Genomic DNA, 20,018 nt, shown 5'->3' on the forward strand with positions numbered 1-20,018 from the left:
AGTTTACTGTTTAAACAATGTTTGTGTTCTCCCAGTCAACAGCCTTATCATTACTGGTACTTTGAACTCTTCGGTTGCATATTTATGTGAATAAAATCGTTTTTCTTTGGAATAGAAAAAAGTATATCTTTATTTCTTCTTTTGCTGGTGTCTCAAATTTAGGTTAAATCAGTGTTTCTCAAAAGGGAGGCCTATGGAACGGTCGGACAAGTTGTTTTGAGAAAATTTGGTTTAAATATTTGACAACTCAGCACCGTCCATTGGACGGTGGGCGTTTTGCTCGTATGTACATATCAGCAAACCATTAATTCCGGTGAATGCATTCACTCTTTGACAAGTCTTATCTTTCATCCCGCAGAGTGTCCAAAATTACATTCTTCATCAAACAAACCTGGTAGAGTTGCCACGTTAGTAAAGATGATCTGACCATGCAATAAGTTGTACTGGGTTACATGTCTGTCTATCTATTGTGATCAGATATCTCACAAGCACACATACACACACAATCATACATACTTGCATATATGTGGAGCCATTGCAACGGAATTTAAGAGGAGGATGGATATCCATCTTGGTCCCTTCACTAATATGAAAAAATTACATAACACATCACCAGCAAAATTAATCCGGCAATTAAAGGACTAATAAAATCACTCCACTTCCTTGTCCATTATACAGGAAGCTTTTTCCATATAAGGTAGGTAGGGTAGCTGTGATTTATGTTCTATGGAAGCAGTTGTGGTTTTAGGACGCAAATCTTGTCCAATCAATAAACGTAAGGAGCAACTGATCCAATGCATACATCAAATTAATGAACATTTTTCTTCAGAATGCCAATACAGTTTATCTCCGACTGGTCTTGGTTTTGGGTAAACTACTTATAATATATTTCAACTAGGTCTGTACCGGAATCTCTTATTTCTACTTCGTCGCTTTTCCTCCTCTCGTTTGACTAATATTTGATAGTACCGAGACCCCTATTGTAAAACTACCAAAGGGACATCCTACAGTAAGGCCACCTAGACCTGCAAAACTGGGGCCGAAACAACTACAACAGAGTTTTACACATATAAATAGATGTGTGTGTGTGTGCGAGCGAGTTACATGCGTGTAATATCTTTACTACCCACAAGGGGCTAAACACAGAGAGGACAAACAAGGACAGACAAACGGATTAAGTCGATTATATCGACCCCAGTGCGTAACTGGTACTTATTTAATCGACCGCGAAAGGGTGAAAGGCAAAGTCGACCTCGGCGGGATTTGAACTCAGAGCGTAGCGGCAGACGGAATACCTATTTCTTTATTACCCACAAGGGGCTAAACACAGAGGGGACAAACAAGGACAGACAAACGGATTAAGTCGATTATATCGACCCCAGTGCGTAACTGGTATTTATTTAATCGACCGCGAAAGAGTGAAAGGCAAAGTCGACCTCGGCGGGATTTGAACTCTGAGCGTAGCGGCAGACGAAATACCACTAAGCATTTCGCCCGGCATGCTAACGTTTCTGCCAGCTCGCGGCCTTACATGCTTGTAATATCTTTAATGTAAGCTAATGAAATTAAAATGAACCCAAGTCACATATGCTTATTTTACTTAGTATGCACTGTGCGATATATGTTCAGTTTTTTTGTGTGCGAAGAGGTGTCTGTGTTTATGTTTATGCTTACCAGTTTGAACTTGAACTGGGAGAGGTTTATTTCCGAACGGTTGGGATGAATGTTTTAAAGTTCTTTTATCTGCTATTATGAACAGTATACTTAAGCATACCCATCCTCTTTTTTTTTTTGTTTTACTTTTTGTTTTCTCTATTTTTTTCTCTAAGCCAACAATCCGTGTCTCTCCCTCTGAAAGGAAATCATTCGCAATTAGTTGACAAATTCCTCATTGTTCTCTTAGACGCTTTCGCCATTTCCCCCTACCTTTCTCTGTTTATTTTTTTATTTTTCTACTTTGTTTACTAAGTAGAAAACAAGTTTTTCTTTTTTTTCTGTGCTGTTCTCCTTCACTTCTTGCGTATTTTTCAATCTTTCACATCAAGAATTTGGCAAATCAAATACAAAAACAAAAATATCTTTCACCGTTGTTTACTAAACGATTAGCTTTCTAATCTAATTTAAAATTTATTTTACTAGCTATTTAATTCTTTGATGGTCAGTTGGTGCAGGTGTAGAGCACAGCCAATCGTCCACTTCGCCTACTTGTAATAAATAACTGAAAGAATGCAAAAAAAAAAAAAAAAAAAAATAAAAATAATAATAATAATAATAATAATAATAATAATAATAATAATAATAATAAATAATAATATAATAATAATAATAATAATAATAATAATGATAATAATAATAAACTATGACGATGATAATAGGGTTACCTTGTTTTTCGCCAATATCAGATTCTGATATTTGTAAACATGATTTATTTTCAATAAGTCTTTCAAAACATGACCTAAAATGTGATTTTCATACTACTCAAACTTGAAGAATAATCCTAATTCAAATGTCAAAAAACTTTTACACGAAAAAACTTTAATCCATGTCGCTGCTATAAATTACTTCTTTAAACATTAGAAGCGAACCAAGCTGGATACATTCTAATACTATAGCTTTTCACTACACATATTTTTAGCTCCAAAAAAAAAAAGACTTTTAATTACACGTTTACAGAATCGTAAAACGTATTTATTAAAATGACAACATAATAATAATAATAATAATAATAATATAATAATAATAATAATAATAATAAATAATAATAATAATAATAATAATAATAATAATAATAATTTTCATAGCTCACAGGCATTAGTTTTTTGCTGTTTTTTTTTTCTCAATCGCATAGCATTCCAGTACCTTGCATCATTAGATACAAGACTTGTCCCTTGACGTCACTAACTGAGATTCAGGTGCGGCTTGTAAAACCTAAAGCAAAGGCAAATAATAATAATAATAAATAATAATAATAATAATAATAATAATAATAATAATAATAATAATAATAATAATACACAAAACACTTACAGTAACCATCAAAGCACCACAACAAATCACAGCACACACCCAAGGCACACAGAGCTGCGCTCGGTAGTGAAGTGAAAGCACGCAATAAAAATAAAACTACAGAATAATAATAATAATAATAATGATAATAATAATTGTGGTGGTACAAGGATAAAACAAGTGCTACGGGTGTCACATTTATTCTTCGACCTTATAAAATCAAAATGTCAATTTCACCAAGATTTTATATATAATTCTGGATTTTGTATTCGGTAAAAAAAAAAAGAAATTGTTAGTAAAAATAAATAAATAAATGGATAAAATAATACAAGGAAAATGCTTGTGAAGTATTCTATTATTATTGGAATTATCCTTTTCGTTGATCCTGTGGCACTGGTTATCAGAGAAAGTAGTTGTGCACCATTAATTCTTTTTAACCGCTACAGATTACAGTTTCCTGTGTTCAGATATAGAGCAGAAATTAGAGAAACGTGTCAACGTTATGGAGGACATTGGTTGGAACGACGTTGCAGCTTAGCACCAGTGTTCAAAATCGAAATAGAATGTTGTCTCTTCGGTTCAAGGATTCCAGCTTCCCGCTGTAGGATGTCGATATGCGACAGAAAGGGAACGCGACTGACTACCTGGGAAAATGGGCCGCCATACAAAGGTAAGGAAAAATTTCTTACATCTTGTAACTTCTGTTTTGTTTCAGTCATTGGATTGAGGCCATGCTGGAGCGACGCCTTGAAGTGTTTAATTAAACAAAATTGATCCCAGTATTTATTTTTTAAAGTTTGGCACTTATTCTATTGGTCTCTTTGTCGAACCACGGGAACATAAACAAACTATCACCGGCTGATAAGTGGTAATGAGGGATAAACACACAAACACTCACCACACATACACAGGCTTCGACGCAGTTCTTTTCTGTCTACCAAATTTATCCTTATGCCATTGAATAACTCGTAACTATAGTAGAAAACACTTGTTTAAGATGCCACGCAGTAGGACTGACCTTAAAACCTTGTGGTTCCAAAGTATGCTTCTTAACCACATAGACATACTTGTGCCAATGGAAAAAGAATTATGATCCGGTTCTCTAATTTTTAATTTATGTGGTTGATTTTAGTTTTTATGATCAAGCTTCACTGTGAACCCATTCTGTTGTTACTCGAATATTTTATTCTTCGAAATAAGATGAGAAAACTAAATACTCCAATCAGAATATGTTCATCTTGGACGGCTTTAAAAATTACTACAAAAATACGTTGATGTCTGTGGGAAACATTCTTGCATAAATGTTACTACATATTTACATGGACATGTATGTGTGTGTGTGTGTGTGTGTGTGTGTGTGTGTGTGTGTGTGAGTGTGCATGATGTGTGTACATATAAATCAATATATAGGCATGCACATAGACATGCACATACACATATACGCATAAAAATATAGGTAAATAAATATACACAATCAGACATACTTTATATTTATAACTGCCACACGTTATACCTCTAACGTAGCTGATGTTATACGTTGTATTAACAATAAGCGGCTAAGCTACCCACAAAGCGTTAAGATTAACAATATCCGTACACAAAACCCTAGACCGCAAGAGATATAAAGCCACTTAAATCGGACAGGCAACCAGCATCCCGAATATTAATACCGGGTTCAATTCACCTTCCTTTCAACAGAACATGATTTTGATACAAATCCTGTGAACAGTAATGTTTCTGCGTGAAGGCGCGTGGCTTAGTGGTTAGGGCATTCGGCTCATGATCGTAAGGTTGTGAGTTCGATTCCCGGCGACGCGTTGTGTCCTTGAGCAAGACACTTTATTTCACGTTGCTCCAGTCCACTCAGCTGGCAAAAATGAGTTGTACTTGTATTTCAAAGGGTCAGCCTTGTCACTCTCTGTGTCACGCTGATTATCCCCGAGAACTACGTTAAGGGTACACGTGTCTGTGGAATGCTCAGCCATTTGCACGTTAATTTCACGAGCAAGCTGTTCCGTTGATCGTATCAGCTGGGATCCTCGTCGTAGTAACCGGCGGAGTCTTTAAAAGGACATTCGACTGACGATTGTAAGGTCGTGAGTTCGATTCCCGGCGATGCGTTGTGTCCTTGAGCAAGACACTTTATTTCACGTTGCTCCAGTCCACTCAGCTGGCAAAAATAAGTACCTGTATTTCAAAGGGCCGGCCTTGTCACACTCTGTGTCACGCTGATTATCCCCGAGAACTACGTTAAGGGTACTCATGTATGTGGATTGTTCAGTCACTTGCATGTTAATTTCACGAGCAAGCTGTTCCGTTGATCGTATCAGCTGGGACCCTCGTCGTCGTAACCGACGGAGTGCTCCTATATATATATATAATGTTTCTGATGATAACAACAGCCATGGTATTAAATACAAATATGTTAATCCTAACAACCATTTCGATAATAAGACTGGTGGTATTCTTAATGAACACAGTGATGGCATTGAGCGCAGTAATCTGAAGCACACGCTACGTGGGCCCACAAATAGATTGTGTAATTGTAATAGTAAATGCCCTGCCCCACCTCGTGTCCATTAGATAATATGTGTCTAGTCAGTATATTTTTATCAATGTGAAGTTATTACAAATCAGACAACATATTTTTACATAGGCCCTTCTTGCAAAGATTTTAAGCCAATTTCATATGACACCACTAGAAAAAATTGCCGTTCAAACCGAAAAGATCCGGATTTATGACAGAGAAAATATTATGCAATCGATGCTTATTATAAGTCACAATAATTCATCAAATCTATTAATAATACTTTCTATTATATTTACAAAGCCCGAAATTTTGTAGGAGGGAACTAGTCGATCACATCGAACTCAACTAGTACTTATTTTATCGATTCCGAAATGGTAAAAGGAAAAGTCAACCTCAGCAGAATTTGAATTCAATTGTGAAAACAAACGAAATGTCAGCAAGTATTATGTTCAACGTGCTAACGATTCTGCTAGCTCACCGTCTTATTAAATCTCATAATAATGCCATAATCTCTGTAATACATAGGTGATACTTATTATAACTCACAAGGAGATTTAAATCTGAAGTTAAAGCAAATTGCACATCTTTAACTAAAGTAGACTACACTATCAGATAGTCAATCGTTCAACGTGCGAAACCCAATAGCAGTTATAATAAGTATCCCCCATGTATTACAGAGATTATGGCATTATTATGAGATTTAATAAGACGGCGAGCTAGCAGAATCGTTAGCACGTTGAACATAATACTTGCTGACATTTCGTTTGTTTTCCCAATTGAATTCAAATTCTGCTGAGGTTGACTTTTCCTTTAACCATTTCGGAGTCGATAAAATAAGTACCAGTTGAGTTCGATGTGATCGACTAGTTCCTTCCTACAAAATTTCGGGCTTTGTAAATATAATAGAAAGTATTATTAATAGATTTGATGAATTATTGTGACTTATAATAAGCATTGATTACATAATATTTTCTCTGTCATAAATCCGGATCTTTTCGGTTTGAACGGCAAATTTTTCTAGTGGTGTCATATGAAATTGTCACCCATAATTATGACCCTTGTATCGATCTATTGCATTTCAATCTGTTTTAGGGTTAGGTTTAATTAGGGTTAATTAGGTTTAGGGTTAGGGTTAGGGTTAGGGGTGGGGGGAAAGGTATCTTTTTTTTTCTTCACAAATGTAAATAAACCCAATCTGTTTCTTAAACGAGGGACATATTCATACGGCACAGAATGTTTTTTACCTTAATGGACGTCAGTGATTGGTTGAAATTGCAGAAATTGAAGAAAAAATCAACAAATATCTTACAAACTATAGAATTTTGTCAATAAAGCCAAGAGAAAAAGACATTCTACCAGTATACGAAATTAAAAATTTTTTAGTTACCTAGAAATTATGTTAAAAACTGCCGATCAAACCGAAAAGATCCATAAATCCTAATTCCCATTATACAATACTAGTAACTTCCTCTTAATTTGTAGTTAAAGGCGACGAGCTTGCAGAATCGTTAGCATGCCGAGCGAAATGCTTAGCGGTGTTTCGTTTGCTGCTACGTTCTGAGTTCAAATTCCGCCGAGGTCGACTTTGCCTGTGGAGGCACATGGCCTAGTGGCTAGAGCAGCGGACTCGCAGTCGAGGGATCGCGCGTTCGAATCTCAGACCGGGCGATCTGTGTGTTTATGAGCGAAACACCTAAGTTCCGCGCGGCTCCGGCAGAAGGTAATGGCGAAACTTCTGTTGACTCTTTCGCCACAACTTTCTCTCAGTCTTTCCTCCTGCATCTTGCAGCTCACCTGCGACGGACCGGCGTCCCGTCCAGATGGGGAACCTATACGCCAAGAAACCGGGAAACCGGCCCTTATGAGCCAGGCATGGCTCGAGAAGGAACAAACAACAGCAATTTGTAGTTAATGATAGCTCTTCAGGTACCTTAATATTTCTTTGCTCATGGCTAGTACAATAGCTATTTAACAATGTTCATGACATTCATCTTGCTTGGTTTTATTAACATGTATACGAAACAGGATTCTACATGACCTTTTCGTGTTGCTACTGCATGGCGGTGTCTTCATTCGGCTAACCCGTATCCTACCCAACACGTATGGAAAGGGTACTACGTTCACTTGTTACATCACTTATCCCTATTCACTCTATTCGATTATACTTTTGGAATTTCTCCTTAGCACCTTAATTTTTAGCAGGTATGTTATATACATATATATAAAATTAGAAAAAAAAAACACGTTTTATCAATTCAAAATGAACAATTAAGTTACACCATCTAGAAAATTACATATAATAGAAAAGTTAAAATTTAAATAACAATAAAATGTAAAGATTAAGTAAATTGCAAAAATAATAATAAAAACGTATATAATAGGTATATAATAAGTTTGGATTTTATTCCCTCAAATAATAATTATTATATATATATATATATATATTGCTTAAGGGTTTTATATTGTCATGTTTCTTTTGCACTTCACTTTTATACTATTGGATTTTCTATTTCTTCGGCGTATCATGTTACATCCTGCCAATTTATATATTTTTATCCACTCATATATGCGAGTTTACCTTTATCATTTTTTTCACACATACTTCATAGTTGCGTAAGACGCATGTTTCAGTTTTGTCTTAACTCTTATTATCTATATCTTTTTTCTGTTTGTTCTTTCTTTACCTTTCAACGATCTTTAAACGTGTGGACTTTTGTGTATATGATTGTGTGCATGCTTCTTTTTTGTGTTTACTCATTTGTAACTACATTTCATTTTTGTTAACTTGTTTCATTTCGGCGTTTTATGTGTTACTGCTTTCTTTTGCCTATCGTTACATTTAGCATTGTGTCACTGCTTTACTTTCGATTGTCACATTTAGCAATATATATAAATTTATGTATATGTAAAAAAATACAAACTGGGACAAGAGCGCAAAACATTTAGAAGATGATACAAAAAACACGGACGGGACATACGAAGCCTTCAATCTTCAGTCAAGAACCGGATCATCCTCGCAATTTCGGCTGATTAATCTTGAGATCGCTCCGATCCGGCCAACCCCAAGGAAAAACTAAGCTACGAGCATTAGATTTCTTGGAAAAAGGATCGAATGTATACGAAACAAGGACAGAAAAACGGACGATGCCATGCGAATATAAATACAAAAAACAAAGAAAATCAGCAACAAGAATGACTCCGGTAATTTAGTACAATTGTTTCGCACTACATCATTTTATTAAAAGTTGTAAGTATTACAGCAGATTTAAGATGCTGAATGCTCATCAGCCAATTACATAGGTTTTCCATTAATATAAAAGCTTTCAAATCAAGTAGCAACATTATAGAGAAGGTAGATATACAGACAAAGATATAGATTTAAATTTTAAGAACATATGAGGTGGTGAAGTCCAACCACTGACTGACCACGCTATGGCTGTATCTAACTGCTATAATGTTAGAAGTAATAAAGATTTTTTAGTTGTAGGAATGGGGTAAAGGAGGTTTCAGAATACCATAAAAGGAATTCAAGTTGAAGACAGTAGTTGCCACTAACAAAATGCCAATTACTACTATTTGGTGAGAGAAACTAGGTGAATGTCAAATGGTCATTAATCCCCTTTACAGAGAGTAGGGAAAAAACCTATCACTTATTATTATGAGTAGGCATAGTATTTTATATATATATACGTTTCTGTGTATTTACGGAGGTATTCGGAGTCATACTGTTTTCATTAGTATTGCACAGCAGATGCATTCGATTGTAACTACTGGCGCTCCATCGGTTATGACGAAATGAATTTCAGTTGATCCCATCATCGGAACAACCCGATCCTGGAATTAACGTGCATGTGGTTGAGCACCCCATAAACACGTGTACCCTTAATGTAGTTCTCAAGAAGATTCAGCGTAACACAGATTGTGACAAAGCTGATCCTTTGACATACAGGTACAACTCAATTTTGGCAGCTGAGTGGACTGGAGCAAAGTGAAAAGAAAGTCTCTTGCCCAAGGACACAACGTGCTGCTGGAACTCGAACTCGTGATCTTGCGGTCATGAGCCGAATACTCTAACCACTAGAAGGCGGCGAGCTGGTAGAAACATTAGCACGCCGGGCGAAATTCGTAGCCGTATTTCGTCTGTCGTTACGTTCCGAGTTCAAATTCCGCCGAGGTCGACTTTGCCTTTCATCCTTTCGGGGTCGATAAATTAAGTACCAGTTACGCACTGGAGTCGATGTAGTCGACTTAATCCCTTTGTCTGTCCTTGTTTGTCCCCTCTGTGTTTAGCCCCTTGTGGGTAGTAAAGAAATAGAATACTCTAACCACTAAGCCTAATGCATTCATACTCTAACCACTAATGCAATCAGTAACCCCTTTGAAACAGCTGTAGTGCTCGGCTACTTATACTCTTTTCATTTACAGACTTGATTATCGCATAATAAGCAATATTTGTCGCTTTCAAATAAGAGCTGCATACCATATGTTATCTTATGGAAATTTCCTGTCTGATTTCAATATAACAAAGTGTAATTGATGCATTGATTAATAAACTTTATTGATCGATTTTCGTTTCATTTGTGATTACTATACAAACCTTGTTTATGATAGAGATTAACTGTTGTTACCACGACTGACTGGTAATACATACATACATACATACATACATACATACATACACACACACACACATACATACATACATACTTACATCATATCGGAACAATCTGCACTCGGAAATAAATCCTTTTACTGCGAAGCAACTACGCCAACAAGCAATATTTGTAGAACATAGGAAGAAGGTTAGTAACTGTAACTTTATCAAAAATCGAAAATTAACCTTCTTTACAACTCTATAAACAAAAACGAAAATGTGAATGATGTAAAGCCACCAAGTGGTTTCGCGGCTAGTGATATTCCAACAGATTCCATAGTGTCTGCGAGCCAAGCTACATTACTGGCTCAAGTAACTGACTGCGGTCCCCTGTTATGACTATGGTAAATAGCAGGCAAAACTACAACGATTATTGTTGTAGTAGTGGTAGTCAAGATTATATACCGGTGAAAATGTTCCCTTACTGAAATTTTCTGAGAAAAAATAATTTTGGCTTTGAAGTACTCTCTCGAGGAGAGTGTATTCTTTACCAAAGTAAATAAAAAAAAAACCCCACCAGATATGGTAATTAAGCTGTTAACGAAATTGATGATGTGTATTTACAGCAAAGGAACCCACATACTGGCAGATTAACGCCTGCAAAGCAGTACATGAAATCCATTCCAAAAGCAAACAAAACCGAAACAAGAAAGTACCATCATGGATTTTGAAGACAGAGAAAAAGATAACTGGTTTACGGAAGACCATCAGTCATGTAATGATACTTATTACGTACAAACAAGGAAATCACTATACGCCCCACCGACAGAAAGTAAAGAAGAAGATAGAAATGATGTTTGGAGACAACAAAATGAGGACACTCACTTGCAAGCAGATTACCGTCAAGCATGAGCTAAAAGCTGTCAGTGAGAAACTTCGACATCAGATTAGAATAACCGAGAGAACAATAAACAAAAAAATTAACCGGAACCAAGCAGCAGTATACAAATACATGAGAGGAGGAGCAATGAACATCACAGAAGCTCCTTCACGAGAAGACATAAACTCCTCCTCCTGGAGGAAAATCTGGATTGAAGAGATACTCTGTGTCCGAAAGAAATCTGAAGTTATTGCTCTTGCGTTACACCCAAGACATACAACATTAATGGTGAAACTCTTGTACCTGTGATCCTGAGTCTCCAGGATGGAGAAGCACCTGGAAGAGACTTGATTGTTGGATATCGATTGTAGCATACCACGATGCTCAGCTCTGACAGAGACAGAATTGATCCCCAAAAGCAGATCCACCCACATGACGAAAAACCACCGGTCAATTGCATTTCAGAACTTAATATATAAGATATATATACAGCATGTTTAAACCTCTTCCTCCAGGGCCATTATGAAACCAATAACATCAATACAGCAGAACAAGCAGCTAGAAAGAAGAGAGTTTGTGGATGTACCGTGCAATTGTTAGTCAACAAAACTGAGATGTCAGAGGTGCGAGAGCATAGGATGAACCTAGTTTCAATATGGCTAGACTACAAGAAAGCCTTTGACTCTCTTCTCCACTCATGGATGCTTGAAGCCCTTCAACTTGCTAAAGTTCCAGCGCGCATAGTCAAAGCTATAGCTTACCTGACTTCATCATGGGCCACCATCTAGAAATTAAACACAGAGTGACTGTATTATCACTGTCAGTATGCAGTATCGCAAAGGCCTATTCCAAGGGGACAGCCTCTCTGTGATGTTCATATTTTCCGCAAACCTCTTGTCATTCATGTTATGGAAGTCTGAAGGATATCTCACTGGTTCTCACGAAAGAGAAATACCAAAATTACACACTGTTTCTTTGTGGATGATTTGAAACTTTATGCAAAGAATATGCATGAGATAAAAACGAGCCTTGGCCTAATTACAACATTCTAAAAGGATGTAGGGTTGGAGTTTAGTCAGGATAAATGTTGTTATATAGTTGTGAAAAAGGGAAGAACTGTAAACCAGACTAGTAACATCTATATCAATGATTAGACTGTTTCCCTTATATCTGACGAGGAATGTTACAGGTATCTAGGAGTAGATGAAAATATATCTTACAATGGCACTTGTAACAAAACACGTGCCACTAAAGAATATTACAGCCGCATAGAGAAGATTTGGACCTCAGAAGTCTCTGCATTCAATAAAACAGTGGTCCACAATGTCTTTGCTGTGCCAGTACTCATACCAACATTTATGCTGCTTGATTGGACGCTTGATGAGATGCGAGTCATTGATATGAAAACCTGGAAAATACTAACAAGCACACATAATTTCCACATAAACAGTGACGTAGACCGCCTCTACCTAAAATGAAAACAAGCCAACAGAGGCTTAACATCGATCCAAAATGCCATCGAATCTCGCATCATATCCCTTCTGCAACATCTTTTAACCACCATATGTCGAAGAGCATCCCTTGACCAAATTTGCATACTTGAGGCTGATAACATTATAAGACTTGGAATACAGATTCTTGAGCAACACTCTTTGTCTGATAACCTAGAAGACATGTCCAAAGAAGTCGCACAACTCTACTGCAACGTATCAAAGGTTACAGTAGAGTTGTGCGACTATGCATGGATATCTTAGTTTTTGTCTATTGAAATAAAACTGAACAAGTATATATATATATATTATTTTATATATGTATATATATATATATATATATATATATTATATATATATATATATATATATATATATATGTATATATGTATATATATATATATATGTGTATATATATATATATCTATATCTATATCTATATATATATATATATATATATATGTATATATATATATTATTCTATTTATGCGCCCTTTTCAAGCCTAGCCAGGCTCCCGGTTTCTGTGGCGTATGTTTTCTCCCCAGCTGGACGGGACGCCAGTCCATCGTAGCGTTATTCAAGAAACAGGAAGAGAGACTGAGTGAAAGTTGGGGCGAAAGAGTACAACAGGGGTCGCTACCACCCACTGCCGGAGCTTTAGATGTTTTCGGTCAATAAACACACACAACACTCGGTCTGGGAATCGAAACCGCGATCCTCCGACCGTGAGTCTGCTGCCCTAACCACTGGACCATTGCGCCTCCTGCACCCTTTTAAAGCCTAGTCAGGCTCATGGGCCCGGTTTCCCGGTTTCAATGGCGTATGTGTTCCCCAGCTGCGCGGGTCGCCAGTCCATCGCAGCGTTACTCATTTTTGCCAGCTGAGTGGACTGGAGCAACGTGAAATGAAGTGTTTTGCTCAAGAACACAATGCGTCGCCCGGTCCAAGAATCGAAACCACAATCTTACGATCATGATGCTGACACCCTAACCACTAAGCCACGCGCCTCCACAATACATATATATATATATGTGTGTGTGTGTGTGTGTGTGTATACATACATATATATTTGATGATACGTTGCAGTAGAGTTGTGCGACTTCTTTGGACATGTTTTCTAGGTTATCAGACAAAGAGTGTTGCTCAAGCATCTGTATTCCAAGTCTTATAATGTTATCAGCCACATGCAAGCGTCCAATCGACTTAATCCGTTTGTCTGTCCGTGTGTGTCCTCTCTGTGTTTAGCCCCTTGTGGGTAGTAAAGAAATATATATATATATATATATGTGTGTGTGTGTGTGTGTGTGTGTGTGTGTATGTGTGTGTGTGTGTGTGTATGTATATGTATATATATATACATATATATGTGTGTGTCTGTGTATATGTATAGATATATATATATATGTGTGCGTGTACATATATATATATATAAATATAAATTCAGTAAAAATTTAGATTCAGTTGAATATGGTACTTAAGTTAAAGGCACAAGAATTTTGTATGATATTATCCATATAATTCAAAATAGGGTGATTATAATCAAACTAAGCAACAAGGATATCCAAAGGTAATGCAGTACGATCGTCTCATGCGACTTCATTTAATTAAACAATGCAAGTTTTAAAATGTAGAGCAATCTTCAGCTGTATATAAATATAGAATTTTAGTTAAATTGAAAAGATTCATTTTTATACTTATTTCATTTACCAATAAGCATAAAAATGAATCTTTTCAATTTAACTAAAATTCTATATTTATATGCAGCTGAAGATTGCTCTATATTTTAAAACTGATGTAATGCTTGCATTGTTTAATTAAATGAAGTCGCATGAAACGATCGTACTGCATTACCTTTGGATATCCTTGTTGCTTATTTTGATATATATATATGTGTGTACGTGTATATATATATATATATATATATATATATATATATTATCAGCAGATGTGACAAAATGAATGAAGGATTGGTTTCCGTGCATTACGCCAATCAAATAGATATACTCATATGTTGAGTTCTAGTTAGCCTGTTTGCTCTACCAAATATATATGAGTGTGTATGAATATGTATATGAAGAGAGAGAGAGAGAGAGAGAGAGAGAGAGAGAGATAAAGAAAGAAAAAGAGAGAGAGGGGGCTAGGGAACCTCGACATTGTGCAGAATGGACTGTAGCAATATAAATAGTGCAGAATTATTCTTAATAAGTGTGAGTTTGGTTTAATAGAAGAGCATCATTTGCATTTTTGGAGAAAGTTTTCTCCAGTTTATAAAAGTCCAGTTACGCACTGGGGGTCGATATAATCGATTTAATCCGTTTGTCTGTCCTTGTTTGTCCTCTCTGTGTTTAGCCCCTTGTAGGTAGTAAAGAAATAGGTATTTCGTCTGCCGTTACGTTCTGAATCAAAATTCCGTCGAGGTCGACTTTGCCTTTCATCCTTTCGGGGTCGATAAATTAAGTACCAGTTACGCATTGGGGGTCGATATAATCGACTTAATCCGTTTGTCTGTCCTTGTTTGTCCTCTCTGTGTTTAGCCCTTTGTGGGTAGTAAAGAAATAGGTATTTCGTCTGTTCTTATATTCTGAGTTCAAATTCTGCTGAGGCCGGCTTTGCCTTTCATTTCATGGTCGATGAAAATAAGTACCAGTTAAGCACTGGAGTTGATGTAACAGATTTACCCCACCCCCTAAATTGCTGGCATTGTGCCAAAAATTTAAACCAATATTAAATTTTCTTTAAAAATAATTATTTAATGCTTTAGTTTTACTTTATTTCTTACGTATCTGATTTTCTTTTCCAGAAATACACCAAAGACGACAATACCGACGTAGCAGCAGCAGCAGCAACAGCAGAAGCAGAAGCAGCAGCGTCAGTGGTATTAGTAGTAGTAGTAGTAGTAGTAGTAAACGACTTTGGCCCAGGAGTTCGAGGCTCTAGTATATACAATGAAGGCTGAAACAGAAAATATTAAATTCACGTAGGATTTTAAATGTCAGATGGCAAAAGAGACATTTTGGATTGTCGATCGGTTCAATCGCTGCGAGGAAAAGAATCTTATATGGAAGGAAGAGAGGAGAATGTTCACCTTGATGTCTGTCAAACCCTTCTTCTCAGCTGATTGCTAACCCGTACGGAGAGGGACAAGCACAAAAACATACTTGCATACACACACACATGCGCGTACACACACACTCACAATCACAATCGATATACATATATCATTTATCTTTAACTTGTTTCTGTTATTTGACAGCGAGCATGCTGGGGCGCCACCTTGAATAGTTTATTCAAACAAATAGAACCCAGTACTTATTATTTTTTAAGCTGGTTATTTAAACTGCCTCGCTTGCCGAACCGCTTGGTTACGGAGTCATAAACAAACCAACACCAGATGTCAAGCAATGGTCGGGTATAAGCACAAACGCACACATGCAAACATATATATATTTATAACTAGCTTCCATACATTTTCACCCTACCAAATTTACGCACAAGCCATTTGTCGGCCTCCTGTGTTACAGTAGAAAAGATTTGTTCACGGTTCCATGCAGTGAGACTGAACAAAAAACCTCGTGTTTGCAAAGCAAGCTTTTAAACCACATAGCGATGCCTGTGCCTACAGATTTTTCTAACAGTCAATTCAAATGGTACTGTTAATAATGGAAACTTTTCATGAACCAAAGATAATTGCCCTAAAACAGTACGAGTAAGTATTTGATGGTCAAAAGGCGTAAAAGAGTGAAATGTACCAGACTCGTTTTTATGGGTCGGAAATGAAGTGTAATCATGCCACAACATTCTTTACATAAAGTGCAATGTATGTTGATTGGAATATACAGAGAGTATATATAAAGACTACCTCTATGCAACCATATAACTGCTTATAAATTATCCTTTAATACCACAAATTTGTTCCTTTATTTTCTTTTGTTGTGTCGCTGTATTTCGTATTATTTCGATTCAGATGAACCCTAAGTAAATATTTTATCGATCATCAAAGATGTTCCAAGCGTGGCCATCCCATCTTTTTGGCATACTATATCCAGAACAACTTACTTAATTCATACATACTTACATAGATACATATTGGATCATCCCATAAATATTGCAGTTTTTTAATTGCATGAACTAAAAATAGGAGGGGTGCGGGATAAACTACCTGCATAAACTTGCTATAAAAACAGGTAGTAATTTGATCTTGTCCTTTTCCTTAGTGCAAGTTTTGAAGAGTGCAGCTTGATTCAACAGTTATTTTTTCAAAGCTATAATGGAAGTGACAAGCATATTTTGCTTTATGGGTGCAATACAATAAAGGCAACAATGCAACGGAAAGTGCGGGGGATATTAATGCTATCTATGAATCACTCTCCAAAAATTCGTTGACATAAAATTCTGGTTCAAAACTAAGCTCATGATCTACTTACTGCATTGTCGTTTTGTCACTATCTATTCACATTTGCAAGCATGTGCTTAATGCACATGCTTGCAAATGTGAATAGATAGTGACAAAACGACAATGCAGTAAGTAGATCATGAGCTTAGTTTTGAACCAGAATTTTATGTCAAATATATATATATTCACACACATAGCTGTACATATTAATATATATACATATATACATATATATATATAGACATATAGATAGATACATACATACATACATATATTATATATATATATATTTGGTATACGATAAAAATTTCAGATATTTGTCTTAAAACATTCGGACAAGCAAATTCATAATTCAGATGTATGACATGAGTTATTATTCCATTCGAATAACCACATATTTATATTAAGAGTTAGATTATGACTATACAGAAATATAAAAAGAAAAATGCAAACATAAAAATGAAATGTAAGAATATAAACATAAAAAACGTAAAAAATAAAAACATAAAAATCTCTCTATATATAAACGGCAGTTTGTCTGTCTGCGTGTCTGTTAGGTTGTACCCTCACCCTGACCACGGCTTTCAACCGATTCTGATGAAACTTGACACACACATAGCCCAATGTCATAATTCAAAACTAACGCAGCGAAAATTTTGAAAAGTTCCCCCAGTTCTGAAAAAAATTGATAAATTCGACATGGTGTCGAGAATCAGAAACACAAACCACAGACTGTCTAGGGGACGCAACTCGACCTTTTTAACTCTCAAAAAATATTTACCATCATTTTTTTGCTATAACTCTCTAAAAATGCTTTATAGTTATTTCCCTTACAAACCCGAGCAACGCCGGGCGATACTGCTAGTATAAAAATAAAAACTTAAAAATATGTAACATATGTAAGAAAATAATTTAAAGGAGGCCATTGAAAGAATGAGCCAAAGCCTACAGCTGTTTCAGAAAAGTTTTAAGTGGTTGTACAAAGTAGTCCAAATTCAGCCCACTGTATTAAATCATTTATTTCCTCAAGGATCCTTTCTCGAAGTAAAATCCACAAAAATCCAGTAAGGCACTAAATGGTGTCAGTTCAGTTGAGGAAAATTCAGTTTAAAATTATTTCTGTTATTAAAATTAAAAACAGAAATATAGGCGCAGGAGTGGCTGTGTGGTAAGTAGCTTGCTTACGAACCACATGGTTCCGGGTTCAGTCCCACTGCGTGGCATCTTGGGCAAGTGTCTTCTGCTATAGCCTCGGGCCGACCAAAGCCTTGTGAGTGGATTTGGTAGACGGAAACTGAAAGAAGCCCGTCGTATATACGTATATATATATATGTGTGTGCGTGTATGTTTGTGTGTCTGTGTTTGTCCCCCTAGCATTGCTTGACAACCGATGCTTGTGTGTTTACGTCCCCGTAACTTAGCTGTTCGGCAAAAGAGACCGATAGAATAAGCACTGGGCTTACAAAGAATAAGTCCCGGGGTCGAGTTGCTCGACTAAAGGCGGTGCTCCAGCATGGCCGCAGTCAAATGACTGAAACAAGTAAAAGAGAGTAAAAAGTAAATATATCAGTACAAAATGGAATATTCCAATAGGCTATTAGTTACATGATTTACTAAAAGCTCACCTGTAAATCCTTTTAATTTTTAATCTAATCCTGGTGAAGATTATATTCTTATATCTTAGTCCATCCGATTTTATTTTCTCATTTTTATTTCGCCACTTATTCATCGATACTCAAAAACTGAACTTTCACCAATAGAACTGTTACTGGATTTAACTGGATTTTTTCATCGAGAAAGGAGCCCTGAGGAAGGAAATGTTTTTATAGAGTGGGCTGAATTTGGACTATTTCCGACAACCCCTTAAAAATTTTCTGAAACGGCGGTAGGTTTTGACTAATCCTTTCAATCGCCTCCTTTAATTTATTTTCTACATTCATGATATCCTTATATATTTTATATATTTCTAGGTGTTTCTTTTTACGCTTTTTATGTTTATATTCTTATATTTCCATATCTTTTTATATTTTTATATTTCTGTATTCTCATAATCTAACTCTTAATATAAATAGGTGGTTATTCGAATGGAATGATAACTCATGTCATACATCTGAACAATGAATTTTGCTTGTCTGAATGTTTTAAGACAAACTTCTGAAATTTTTATCGTATACCAAATTTTATTAATCTTTTGCTCATATACGAGCGAAAAAACAGTTGTATTATATACTGGAGCTTTATCTCCATTAAAAATTTAAATTCTCGTATTCCGTATATATATATATATATATATATATATTATAATATATATATTATATATATATATATATACACACATACACACACACACACACACACACACACATATATATATATATATATATATATATATAATTGAGCTATGGGCTCTGTGTGGGCAGTCATCTAGAAGTTTTTGTGCATCTTGATGCTGACATAAGTTCCTGTTTTTCTGATGAGAAGGCGGCATAATGCACCCTTATTCCTTCGAAATTAGGAATATGCAGCCTTCGAAACATATGTCGAAAATAAAGGAAATTTGTCAATTCGTCGTTCAACTCCATTCTTTCATTTATATATATATATATATATATATATATATATATATATATATAATATATATATATATATTATATATATATATATATATATATATCTATATATATATATATATATATACATACATATATATATGTATATGTATATAATTTATACATGTATAGATGTGTATATACGTGCGTATGTATTTATACATATTAATATGTATGATGTGTATACCTATATATGTTTGCCTGTCTGTGTGTCGTGTTTCTCTGCAACAAGCATTAGACACTGCTAACCATAGTGGTTTGGCAAAATGGGGCCAATAGAATATATACGTGGCTTTAAAATATGTACTGGGGTTGGTTTGTCTGACTAAACCATTCGGGGTGGTACCCCAGCATGACTGCAGTCCAATGACTGGAGCATTTACGAAATAAAAAGATAAAATAAAGGGAAAATATTTAAACTTTAGGGATTTCGTCCCTTCTGTGCCTCTTTCATTCCTTTTTTACTAATCTTTCTTTAATTCTATACCCATGAGTATGTATCTGTATGTGTGTGT

At 35.7% G+C, this 20,018-nt stretch overlaps 1 protein-coding gene across 1 annotated transcript; it reads left to right on the top strand.

Annotated features, from left to right (window-relative positions):
- The first annotated feature begins 3,055 nt into the window (after nt 1–3,055).
- Nucleotides 3,056–16,405, top strand: LOC118765258. Its single transcript, XM_036507001.1, has 2 exons — nt 3,056–3,676; nt 15,302–16,405. The coding sequence occupies exons 1-2, from the start codon at nt 3,343–3,345 to the stop codon at nt 15,436–15,438; spliced, it is 471 nt and encodes a 156-aa protein (XP_036362894.1). The 5' UTR covers nt 3,056–3,342; the 3' UTR covers nt 15,439–16,405.
- The last annotated feature ends 3,613 nt before the right edge of the window (nt 16,406–20,018 follow it).

This window comes from Octopus sinensis, linkage group LG11, assembly GCF_006345805.1.
Source record: "Octopus sinensis linkage group LG11, ASM634580v1, whole genome shotgun sequence".
NCBI classification, from domain to species: Eukaryota; Metazoa; Mollusca; class Cephalopoda; order Octopoda; family Octopodidae; genus Octopus; species Octopus sinensis.